Genomic DNA, 13,469 nt, shown 5'->3' with positions numbered 1-13,469 from the left:
GAATACAGTATATCGCCCAAGCCAAAATACCCCGGGAATACGGTATATCGCCCAAGCCAAAATACCCCGGGAATACGGTATATCGCCCAAGCCAAAATACGGTATATCGCCCAAGCCAAAATACCCCGGGAATACGGTATATCGCCCAAGCCAAAATACCCCGGGAATACGGTATATCGCCCAAGCCAAAATACCCCGGGAATACGGTATATCGCCCAAGCCAAAATACCCCGGGAATACGGTATATCGCCCAAGCCAAAATACCCCGGGAATACGGTATATCGCCCAAGCCAAAATACTCCGGGAATACGGTATATCGCCCAAGCCAAAATACTCCGGGAATACGGTATATCGCCCAAGCCAAAATACCCCGGTATACGGTATATCGCCCAAGCCAAAATACCCCGGTATACAGTATATCGCCCAAGCCACACAATGCTTGGTGGTTAGTGAGACCAGAGTGGTTAGCGAGCATGGTTAGCGACTAGCAGACATGGTTATTGTAGTTAGCACCAAGGTAGCCAGACGGCTAGGGTCAGATGCTAGCTAGATGGCTAACCAGAAACTAGCTAGCAGATGTGGACACTAACAGTGCTACACACAGACAGACAATTAGGCAAGAAGCTCTGCTGTCCGTGTGACTGACTTACTGATGATGTTGCAGACAGACCGGCAGTACAACAAGATGTAGTTAAGTGAGACCACAGGTTAGCGAGAACTAGCGTGGTTAACAGCTAGCTAGTCAGAGGTAACTAGCCGGTACGGACAATACATGCAGACAGACAAGTAGTCTGTGTGACTGACTTACTAACAGTGCAGCAGTAGACAGGCAGTACAAGTGGTGGTTAGTGAGACCAGAGGTTAGCATGTAACGTGAAGTAGTATTAGCGTGGTTAGCAGCTAGCTAGCCAGAGGGCTAACGGCAGAGGCTAGCTTTCAGATGTTGACACGCAGACAGACAGGTTGACAGGATGCTGTCTGTGACTGACTTACTGACGTTGCTGCATACAGACAGGCAGTACTCCTCCGACTCAAAGTTATTGCGGTTGCCACCGCAGCCGCCATAGATGAACTGGGCACAGCGGCCCTCCTCATGGTCAAAGTACCAGCGTGCAAGCATGGCACGGCATGGGCCCGTCTCCGCATTCGCCCAACACACCTCTGGTGGGGGGGGGGGGGGGGCGAGGAGCCGTCAGCACACACACACACACAGTGCGAGTCCCAAGTGGCACACGGCCTATTCCCTACATAGGCCTCTGGTCAAAAGTAGTGTCCTATGGGCCCTGGTCAAAAAGTAGTGGACTATATAGGGTACGTGTATGTGCCATTTGGAAAGCATACTTATAATCGTACAGGCATGAGGATACCAATGGTGTGTGAACTTATGGGGGAATGGGGATTTAGCTGAATTCTTACTGATTTACAGTGGTAAGTTTCTAGATTGTCTGCCCCCCCAATTCCACCCCTGCATACACTCACTCAACCTTTAAATAGACAAGCAGAGTAAATGATGTACACACACACGGCCCCTGGACCTCCCAGTTCCTCTCACCTCTGACCACTTCCTCCACAGACTCAGTGGTAGTAGTTGTCGTGGTAGTCATGGCGATGTTGGTGGTGGGCTCGCTATCTTCGCGCTCGTCAACGACGTCATCGTCATCATCATCATCATCCTCCTCGTCACCGTCTCCATCCTGGTCGTTGTCCAGCACCTCCTGCCCCTCCTCATCATCTTCCTCTACCATGGCTGGGGCCGTCTCCTCCTCTTCTTGTCGCTGCTTGGATTCAGCTGGCTCTGCTGCCCCCCTTGCCATACTGAGAGATGGATGGAGGGAAGGAGAAAGGGATGGAGGTAGGTGGAGAGGGAGAAAAATAGGGGGGTGGGGGGGGGGGTGAGGATGTGTGAGAGTGTACTGTATGTGTGTGAGTGCGAGTATAAGTAGAATCTCGTTCCCAGACACTTCCGCCCAAATGGGCAAAAAGTCTGGTGGACCAGCGTGTCAAACTTGGCCGCTGTTAGCCAACACAGAAAGACCGGTAGAAACTCCTGGCGCATAGGCATTTGCTTAATGTACCAACCAATCATCTTCCACAGCACCTTCCCCCTAGCCCTCCCCTGTATGTGTCTTGCGCACTTCCATTTATGTTGCCCTTATGTTGCGCCTCGCAGTCGTGTGATTAGCTAAAAGTTAAATAACAAATACTTTACTCAGTAGGTCACTCCTATAGCATTCTATGGTCTCTCACTAAGGCCAACTTTGAATCGTTGATATGGCTGATATGCACTATGCGCAATAGCCTGGGGACGAGGACAGTATAAGTATGAATGTAAGTGAGTAATGTATGAGCTCCTGTGTGTGTGTGTGTACCTGTTGTCAGTGTAGTCAGTCTCGGCTCCTCCCCACCACACATCCGAGTCATCCTCGTCCTGCTCAGTGCTGTCTGTCTCCCTGTCTGACGGACAGCACACAAACTCCACCCCCCTGAAACGGTCGATGCCGCACGGCAACAGCATCCCGTAGTCGTGGAGATTTAAAGTTCGGTCTCCACAGGACTGGATGAGAGAGGGATGGGGAAGTTAAATCAAGGGCTGCGTGTATCAAGAGTAGGAGTGCTGATCTAGGATCAGTTCCCCCCGTCCATGCCATTCTATTCATGGTTATGTAAAAGGCAAAACTGATCCTAAATCGGCACTGAGAATTTATCCATATGGCTCCCAGGTTTAGTTAATTATACACTACATGAACAAAAGTATCTGGACACCTGCTTGACAAACATCTCATTCCAAAATCATGGGCATCAATATGGAGTTGGTCCCCCCTTTGGTGCTATAAACAGCATCCACTCTTATGGGAAGGCTTTCCACTAGATGTCAGAACATTGCAGTGGGGACTTGCACTGACGTTGGGCGATAAGGCCTGGCTTGCAGTCAACATTCCAATTCATCCCAAAGGTGTTCGATGGGGTTGAGGACAGGGCTCTGTGCAGGCCAGTCAAGTTCTTCCACAGAGATCTCGACAAACCATTTCTGTATGGCCCTCGCTTTATGCACGGGCCATTGTCAATGAAACAGGAAAGGGCCTTCCCCAAACTGTTGCTACAAAGTTAGAAGCACAGAATTGTCTAGAACGTTGTAGCGTTACGATTTCCCTTCACTGGAACTAAGGGGCCTAGGCCGAGCCATGAAAAACAGCCCCAGACCATTATTCCTCTTCCACCAAACTTTACAGTTGGTACTATGCATTGGGGCATGTAGCATTCTCCAGGCATCCGCCAAACCCAGATTTGTCCATTGGGCTGCCAGATGGTGAAGCTTGACTCACTACCCTGGAGAACGCATTTCCACTGCTCCAGAGTCCAATGGCAGCGAGCTTTCCACCACACCAGCCAACACTTGGCATTGCGTATGGTGATCTTAGGCTTGTGTGCGGCTGTTTGGCCATAGAAACCCAATTCATGAAGCTCCCGATGAACAGTTGTTGTGGTGACCTTGCTTCCAGAGGCAGTTTGGAACTTGGTAGTAAGTGTTGCAACCAAGGACAGATGATTTTGACGCGCTACGCACTTCAGCACTCGCGGAACCATTCAGTCAGCTTGTGTGGCCTAACACTTCGTGACTGAGTTGTTGTTGCTCCTAGACGTTTCCACTTCACAATAATAACACTTATAGTTGACCGGGGCAGCTCTAGCAGGGCAGAAACCTTACAAACTGACTTGTTGGAAAGGTGGCATCCTAAGACAGTGCCGCATTGAAAGTCACTGAGCTCTTCATTAAGGCCAATGTTTGTCTAGGGAGATTGCATGGCTCTATACACCTGTCAGCAACAGGTGTGGCAGAACTTAACTTAAAGGGTCCACAAACTTTTGTATATATAGTGTATATTATCTATATATCATAGATGTTTTTGTTTTATGCACTTCAGGGTGGTGTATATGGGAATATTATATGGCCTAATGAACTAGTAAGTACTCTGTATCCAACTAAGACAGATAAAGATAAGAATATTTTTTAAATTATTTTACCCTATAAGACAATCAGACATACAAACAATCAAGACAGACACAGAGGGTCAACACTTGTGGGTGCTGCCCCTACTGCAGATGGAGTGGCTTTCTGTAAAATGTGTAGCACGTATATGTGTACACGTGATCTCACCTCTTTGGCCACAGTGTGCCAGTGCAGGTGGCTCTCACACATGTCCATGCGCTCCTGGTGCAGGAACTTGCACTTATCAGGAACCAGCAGGGCATCACTGACAAACTCCCCCACTGCAACATACACAGACAGAGCCAAATAATCAGACATAAGAACAAATAAAATAAAAACTGCCAACAACAAAATAACCACTTTTTACTAAGGGGTGGAACTCAAATAGTACAAAACGGCACACATAAATCTCAATTTATCCCTCAATCTCGTTTTCGCTCCCATAAATCTATTTCTCTCCCCCCTCACATACACAACACATATTTTTCCCATACACACACACAACCCCACCCACACAGGCCTCCCTACCCCCCACACACATACACAGTGCATTTATACCTAGGCATCGGTAGGGCACCACGATGTGCAGATGACTGCGGCACTGCTTGCGGCCCTTCTTGCACCAGTTCTGGACGCTGACTGGCTGGTTGGCCTCCACCACGTTGGTGATCTGCAGCTCAGGGTATACCTGGGAGAGAAGAAACACGGAGTCTGTATCATTATCTCCTTTCACACCCCCCCCCATCCCATTTTCTATCTATGATTGATCTCTCCCTCTCCCCCACATCATCACCCATCTGTCCCACCAGCCGTTCACAGGCCGGTGAGCACTCTTTCGCTCTCTCCCAATCACTATTCGTCTACTATCCTCCCATCTGTCCCTACCATCCGGTCACAGCCCTCTTTCTTACTTAGTGCCAATGCTTCTCTCCCCCCTCTCTATTATATAGTGTATTGATAGTGTGTGTAGGTCGCGTGTGGCTCAGTTGGTAGAGCATGGCACTTGCAACACCAGGGTTGTTGGTTCGATTCCCATGGAGAACTAGTACGAACAAATATGAAAATGTATGCTCTCACTACTGCAAGTCCTTCTGGATAAGAGCGTCTGCTAAATGAGGTAAATATGTATTTATTATGGTGACCTAACAAAATGAATTTCTATGGGCATTACAGTTGGTCCTCTGTAGCTTAGTTGGTAGAGCATGGCACTTGCAATGGCAGAATACTACTAATTAGGTGGGTGCTTACAATTGTCCTATTTCATATGCGTGCAAGTGTGTATTATACACGAGTGAATTGGAAATGTGTTTTTTGCATATCCCACTCCCCCCCGAGATACCCTCGGAGAGTGCCATGACTGACGGTGACCCTGGAGCAATTAGGGTTAAGTGCTTTGCTCAAGGGCACGTCAACAGATTTTTCGAACCAGCAACCTTTTCGTTACTGGCCCAACACTCTTAAAGGGATACTTTGGGATTTTGCCAACGAGGCCACATTATCTACTTCACATGAACTCGTGGGTAACATTATGTCTCTGTGTCCAGTATGAAGGAAGTTAGAGGTAGTTTCGCAAGCTAATACTAACTAGCGTGTAGCGCAATGACTGGAAGTCTATGGGTATCTGCTAAAATGTATGCATGCTTAACTAAGTCACCTTTGGATAAAAGAGTCTGCGAAATGGCATACATTTTATTATTATTATACACTACTGGTCAAAAGTTTTAGAACACCTACTCAATTCAAGGGTTTTTCTTTTTTTTCTTGAACAATTTTTACATTGTACAATAATAGTGAAGACATCAAAACTATGAAATAACACATACGGAATCATGTCGTAACCAAAAAAGTATTAAACAAATCAAAATATATTTTATATTTGTGATTCTTCAAATCGCTACTCTTTCCCTTGATGACAGCTTTGCACACTCTTGGCATTCTCTCAACCAGCTTCATGAGGTAGTCACCTGGAATGCATTTCAATTAACAGGTGTGCCTTCTTAAAAGTTCATTTCTGGAATTTCTTTCCTTCTTAATGCATTTGAGACAATCAGTTGTGTTGTGACAAGTTAGGGGTGGTATACAGAAGATAGCCCTATTTGGTAAAAGACCAAGTCCATATTCTGGCAAGAACAGCTCAAATATGCAAAGACAAAACGACAGTCCATCATTACCTTAAGACATTTAGGACTATCAGTTAGTCCTGTCAGTTATTCCGGAAAATTTCAAGAACTTTGAAAGTTTCTTCAAGCGCAGTAGCAAAAACCATCAAGCGATATGATGAAACTGGCTCTCATGAGGAGGATAAGTTAATTCGAGTTACCAGCCTAAGAAATTGCAGCCCAAATAAATGCTACACAGAGTTCAAGTAACAGACTTCTCAACATCAACTGTTCAGAGGAGACTGTGTAAATCAGTTCTTCATGGTCGAATTGCTGCAAAGAAACCACTACTAAAGGACACCAATAAGAAGAGAGTTGCTTGGGCCAAGAAACCCGAGCAATGACATTAGACCAGTGGAAATGTGTTCTTTGGTGTGGAGTGCAAATTGGCGATTTATGGTCCCAACCACCGTGTCTCTGTGAGACGCGGTGAAGTTGAACGGATGATCTCCGCATGTGTAGTTCCCACTGTAAAGCATGGAGGAGGAGGTGTGATGGTGTGGTGGTGCTTTGTTGGTGACACTGTCTGATTTATTTAGAATTCAATGCACACTTAACCAGCATGGCTACCACAGCATTCTGCAGCGATACGCCATCCCATCTGGTTTGGGCTTAGTGGGACTATCACTTGTCTATCAATAGGACAATGACCCAACACACCTCCAGGTGGTGTAAGGGCTATTTTACCAAGAAGGAGAGTGATGGAGTGCTGCATCAGATGACCTGGCCTCACAATCACCCGACCTAAACCAAATTGAGATGGTTTGGGATGAGTCGGACTGCAGAATGAAGGAAAAGCAGCCAACAAGTGCTCAGCATATGTGGGATCTCCTGTTGAAACAGCATTCCAGGTGAAGCTGGTTTAGAGAATGCCAAGAGTGTGCAAAGCTGTCATCAAGGCAAAGGATGGCTATTAGAAGAATCTAAAATATATTTAGATTTTTTTGGTTACTACGTGATTTTATGTGTATTTCATTTATTTATTTTTTGAAGTCTTCACTATTATTCTACAATGTAGAAAATAGTAAAAATAAAGAAAAACTCTTAAATGATGAAGTGTTCTGAAGTGTTCTATTTTTGACTGGAAGTGTATATTAAGTTATTGTATCGTATCATATTGTATCCAACCCCAATCTCCATACCTCCTGACAGTACTGCAGGATGCCCTCCTTGGTGCCGATACAGCTCTTGGTGCCGGAAGGGTCTGACTCCCACTTGCCACTCTGGACATCCACATGCATGTTGAGCTTCCCACAGAACATGGCCACCTGGGGTTCTGCCAGCAGGCCCATCCCACCATCTGTCGGCACCTTGAGAGGAGGGAGGGAGGGACAAAAAGAGATATGTTCATTTACTCTCATTCTGTAGTATTACAATGTGCCAATGGCAGCTATACAGGTAGGCATGTGTGAGAAGTAAGAAACCTAAATGGTCAGCAGAAAATACTTGATACAACATTTGACTAAATAGGTTCCTTTCATTTAACTTTTATTTCTGCAGGTTGTCATTGTTGTTTGCCAGGGAGACCTGGCAGCAGTTTCTAACACATGCTCCACAAAGAATTGACAATACATGACACGTAGAACAATATAATAAAGAATGTTTAAAAATACATTTTCATAAAACTTCATAATGATGTAGAGAATGGATGGACGGAGGGAATAGAGGAATGGGGGGAAAAAACTAAATGTGTAAGAAAGGGAGAGAAAGGGGCAATGATTAAAGAAAAAAAAGAGAGAGGAGAGGCAGGAATAAGAGGAGAAAAAGATAGAAAAATAGGGGGAAGACGGCTTGAGGTGTAAGCGGGGAAAAGACAAAAGGGTTGAGGGAGGAGATATAGGCCCTTTATTCGTAAACTACTTTTGACCACGGCCCAATTGAGTGCCCTTTGGGATAGAGGCACAGATTAGAGTTTGGGTGCCGTTTCAGGCATCGACTTGTTACATCAACGAGGCTCCGGTGTGAGTTTTCCCCTTAGTACAGGTCTAGGATCAGCTTCCCCTCCCCCAATCCTAACCTTAACGATGTGTGGGAAATGCAATACTGATCCAAGATCAGCGTCCTAGGGGAAGATTCACACTACACCCATCAATGGTAAAAGGAGAGGCTTTCTTTGAGGATATTTGATGGTGATAGAAAAGATTGCTACTGTAGACTTTCCTACTGAATTGTGATTGACAAACCCATAGTACCACTACAGACTCTTAAGAAACCTCCCCAAACCTGTGCGTGTGTAATCAAGCTTTTACACACGCACACAAGCACATTGGACTGCTTGCACACACACAGATTTGATTTGAAACACACATGCACGTATCATAGATATCCCACAGGTGGCAGCACTGAGAAAGAACATGTACTGTAGTATGCCAGCCTGCCAAGGGGTTTTCATGCTTGGCTTGGCTTGGCTTACGTGTGTGTGTGTGTGCGCCTTTGTTGTCCATCCGGTGCCTATTCACGGGTACTAATTATATTATGTAACTGTATTCATGTGTGTACATCTATCTCTGAGAGTATGTGAGTGTGTATATGTGTGTCCATTGCTACTGCATAAGGAAGTTTTGTAATGAGAATCCTGTAAGGGAGGTGGGGACAAACAAAAGACTGAAAGACAGCATTGTACTAGGGAACGAGGGAGGAGAACGAGAGAGCGAGAGGAGAGAAAGAGAGACCGACTGCATTGTGTTTTTCTGTAATCTTGTTAGTGGTTTGGCAGTAAAACAAATGTTTGTGAAGTAGAGGATGACATACTGTGAATGGACTTGATTCTCTTACGAGTTAATGCACAATGTAATCCTTATACACACACACACACACGCACACACAAGTGCACTCAGTGCACTGTGCATGCACACATTCTGGCATGCACGTCTACAAACACAAACAAACTCAGACAGATCAGATTGCAGTGTAGTTCTATGAGGGACGGATGTGTCGCCTAAAGAAGTTCATGTCCTTCAAGTCAACCTGCTAGGCCACATGCCCTAGCGCCATGGAAATCTGTAAATCCCTCACACACACGGAATCAGTAGAAAAACAGGTGAAATCCCGTGTTAGTGTTTTCCATCAAATGTATTTATAAAGCCCTTTTTACATCCGCAAAAGGTCAAAGTGCGATACAGAAACCCAGCCTAAAACCTCAAACAGCAAGCAATGCAGATGTAGAAGCACAGTGGCTAGGAAAAACTCCCTAGAAAGGCAGGAACCTAGGAAGAAACCTAGAGAGGAACCAGGCTCTGCGGGGTGGCCAGTCCTCTTCTGGCTGGAGATAAAGAGTACATGGCTATTTAAGGCCAGATTGTTATAAAACCGACAAACAGATTAAAAGATAAGTGTGTGTGAATGTATTCATCCATGTGTACAGTAAACTAGGGTTGGGCGGTATCTAGATATACCGTTTCTGTACCATACCGTCGTATACAGTATTACCGACTGTGGACACAAGGGTCGCTATTTAAAAAATAAATAAAAATGCAACCCACAAAACAATTTAGGAAACAGGGATCTTGATCCAGGAGGGGACTGAATGTCTCTGCTGTAACCAAGAAGCTTGATCTTGACATCTAGCCCCGTAGCTAACCGGATAACATTTGACACATCTTAGATGTAATTATATTTATACTCAACTTCTAGTCCCCCCCCCCCCCCAGTATTGAAAATCAGTCTGTATTTCAAAACAACCTGGTATCTGTAATGAGAGAAGTAACCTAATGTAGCAGGTGTAACATAAAATGCCAAGGCGGTGTTTCTTTCTTTCAGCTCCCAACAAGGGGGAAAAAAATGACTGTTGGGAGAGGTTCTGTTCTGCACTGCACTGCTCAACCAATCCAGTAAATGTGGAGGAGTTACGTCCTTGCTAACGTCCAAAAGCGGAAGTTAGGCTCTTTCCATTTCCCCTGAAAACCGGATGCATCTAGTTATTTTACCGACCCCGCAGCGGATGTGAGGGAGGTGACATAGGGGCCGCGCCCCAATTCCTACTGTGCCATCTGGGAGCCAGAGAGGGGTGGAGAATCAACTCCCCACACAACTCTCAAAGTGCAGGTTTAAAGGGATTCTGCAAGATTCTGAGATTTAGGTCGTTTTTCTACTTACTTAGAGAAACTCATGAATACCATTTTTATGTCTCTGCGTGCAGTTTGGAAATGATTGAAGTTATCATATCACTAGATTAGGGCAATTGCTAGACGTCTCTCGGTACAATAGCCAGTGCCTCTCAAAAGCAGGGAAAAAGACCTTACAACTATTCCAAAGCTGGATGGTTGGCCTACACCACGCTGGATGGTTGGCTCCTGAGTGGTGCAGTGTTCTAAGACCCTGCATCTACATGCTAGGGGCGTCACTAGACCCTGGTTTGATCCCAGGCTGTATCACAACCGGCCGTGATCGGGAGTCCTATAAGGCGCCGCACAATTGGCCCAGTGTCGTCCGGGTTAGGCCGTCATTGCAAATAAGATTTTTTTTAAACTGACTTGCCTAGTTAAATAAAAATAAATGTATGGTCTTTCAAAGCTATATATAAACTCAGCAAAAAAATATAAACGTCAACTGCGTTTATCTTCAGAAAACTTAACATGTGTAAATATTTGTATGAACATAACAAGATTCAACAACTGAGACAAACTGATGAAGTTCCACAGACACGTGACTAACAGAAATGGAACATCCCTGATGAAGGGGGGGGGGGGGTCAAATAGCCGTCATTTCTCAAAACAAGAATATACTGATGAGTTTCAGAAGAAAGTTCTTTGTTTATGGCCATTTTCAGCCTGTAATCGAATGCTGATGCGAGATGCAAATGCTGATGACCCAGATACTCAACTAGTTTAAAGGCCAGTTGTATAGCTTCTTTTAAAATCAGGACAACAGTTTTTAGCTGTGCCAACATAATTGCAAAAGGGTTTTCTACTGATCAATTAGCCTTGAAAAATTATAAACTTGGATTAGCTAACACAATGTGCCACTGGAACACAGAAGTGATGGTTGCTGATAATGGACCTCTGTACACCCATGTAGATTGTCCAAACAATTTAAAAAAATGTTTAAATCACCCATTTCCAGCAACAATAGTCATTTACAACATTAACAATGTCTACACTGTATTTCTGATCCATTTGATGTTATTGTAAATGGACAAAAAAAGGTACTTTTCTTACAAAAAACAGGACATTTCTAAGTGACCCCAAACTTTTGAACGGTAGTGTGTAATATATATATTTTTACACACACACACCCACTTTAAATAAATAAATGTATATACATTCATATTATATACAATGCTGCGAGCTTCAGGGCAGACCCAAGCTGATACAATGTTTCAAGTTCGTTGCAGACAGGCCATGCGTAGCCACTGTGTTGTATAGGATATTTATTTTTAATCGGGAGATGTTTTACCTGCAGGATTAAATGTTGTCAATGGTAATGAAAGGTTGTAGACTCCTTGTGTAGCCTATTACCGGCAACTTTAGGAGATTAACGTCAGAATCTGCAGAATGCAGCAGGAGGATGGTCGGGTTATCTTGATCTCTGGCTCCCTCATAAGTCATTTGTGTCTTATTTCATCAAACAGTGCGCTTAAAGCATCAGGCAAGGTCAATACATATAGTTAATTTCATTAAAAACACATAGGGTGTGTCTATATGGAAAAATATAAGTTTAACACATATATATATATATATATATATATATATATATTTATTTTTTCAACCAATCTATTGATCGAAAGAACACACAACATTTGGTCGACAAAGCTTTTAATTTATTATTTTTTTTTTTAAATACGGTTTTACCCACTTCATATGTATATACACTGTATTATGGTCAAGGCTTATCCTATATAACTACTGTTGTATCCTTTTCTATTCCTATACTGTCCATGTCTTTGCACACCATCATATACATATATATTTATATTCTGGACTCTGACATTGCCCATCTTGATATTTTTTAATTCCTTTCTTTTAATTTGGGGGATTTGTGTGCATCGTTAGGTATTACTTCACTGCTGGAGCTAGAAACACAAGCATTTGCTACACCTACGATAATATCTGCAAAATGTGTGTACACAACCAATAAAATTTGATCTGGTAAGGTTTGAGGAAAGGGAGACTGACCCTACCCACTTTGCACAAACTGGTTTAATAACGTTGTTTCCATGTAATTTCAACAAGAAAATGTGATGACTTCGAATTAACGTGGAAATCTGATTGGATTTGCAAAAAGTCTTCAACGTAAAAGGTTTTTGGGAAATTGTTGTGTTTTCACTCAACTTCAAAACTAAATCCAATTTCATGGTTAACATTTCTGTCAATTTCACATTGAACTCAATCAAATGTAAATCAAAACTAGCCGTTGAACTGATGCCTTTTCCCAGTGGGTAGATATGCAGTTAGAGGAAACATCTGCTTGTTAGTCATGTCATTTTCTTCTGTATATTTACAGTAGTGAAAGCGGTACCCCTCCCTTGTGATGTGTGCACAAGACCAGAGAGTCTTAGTTCTGCTCTACAACAAATCAACGGTGTCGAACAGGGTTCTCCAACATTTGATCCAGCCCTGCAGTTACTGACAAACTTGATTTCAGCTAATTCCGTTCCAGAGAGACTACCTTTATTAGTTTAATATTTGAATAATGTGCATTACTGCAGGGCTGGGTAGAAAGTATGCACAATAATGCCTGGAGTTGTAGAAGCCTGGAGTAGATAGGGTCAGATATGTCATGATGCTCCTATACCCACATTATCGTCCCAACCCAAACCATTTTGCGTGGATATTTTCTATTCACATGGCTAGGTCCAGCCGCTAAAAGCGAGCTCAACTTGCCCCATAACATATCTACTTCCAGCCCAAAGTGAAGAGAGGCATAGTTAGCTTGCCATGCCCCACTCAAATCATGCTGGAAAGAAGCAGGCTGGCCATCGTCCCAGTCAGTACTCACTGGAAAGCGAGCCAAAAGAGCACAGTTCAGGTTGACACGAGTGTGAAAAACGTTTATTGTTATAGAAAGACTACCACGACCCAATTCCACTTTGTGACAACTGCTGATGTAAAAAAGGACTTTAGAATAAGTGTTTGAAATTTGACCCAGTTCCATGTCAGCCCCCCGCCCCCTACTTATCACTTAGATGTTAAGCGTCTTAAATGTGAAGAAACTGGAACGGAGGCCTACGTGGAGAAATCCCCATATTGCTTTTAGACCTACCCGCTGCGCTGACGTGTGAACACTAAAGGGAAATTGCTCTCCCTCCCTCGCACTCGCTCTCAACCACTTTTCCAGTATTCAAAATCACCTCATCTGTTTTTGCCTTGTAAATAATGTCCTTC

The 13,469-nt window shown here is 44.0% G+C and overlaps 1 protein-coding gene across 2 annotated transcripts in view; it reads right to left on the bottom strand.

Moving 5' to 3' along the window:
- The window catches only part of LOC109906642 (amyloid-beta A4 protein-like), a 38,955-nt gene that overhangs the window by 13,427 nt on the left and 12,059 nt on the right, over positions 1-13,469 (bottom strand). The window contains exons 2-7 of one of the 2 annotated variants that reach the window (XM_020504452.2): positions 7,290-7,457; positions 4,547-4,676; positions 4,157-4,269; positions 2,370-2,554; positions 1,553-1,815; positions 994-1,161 (exon numbers count right to left, since the gene is read on the bottom strand). In XM_020504452.2, the coding sequence (XP_020360041.1) occupies positions 994-1,161; positions 1,553-1,815; positions 2,370-2,554; positions 4,157-4,269; positions 4,547-4,676; positions 7,290-7,457 (1,027 nt within the window). The remainder of the gene's footprint in view (positions 1-993; positions 1,162-1,552; positions 1,816-2,369; positions 2,555-4,156; positions 4,270-4,546; positions 4,677-7,289; positions 7,458-13,469) is intronic. The other variant, XM_020504453.2, reaches the window with a different exon arrangement.

Source organism: Oncorhynchus kisutch, linkage group LG16 (assembly GCF_002021735.2).
Source record: "Oncorhynchus kisutch isolate 150728-3 linkage group LG16, Okis_V2, whole genome shotgun sequence".
In the NCBI taxonomy this organism is placed as follows: Eukaryota; Metazoa; Chordata; class Actinopteri; order Salmoniformes; family Salmonidae; genus Oncorhynchus; species Oncorhynchus kisutch.
The sequence above is the reverse complement of the archived record's forward strand: the minus strand, read 5'-3'. Positions and strand labels throughout refer to the sequence as shown.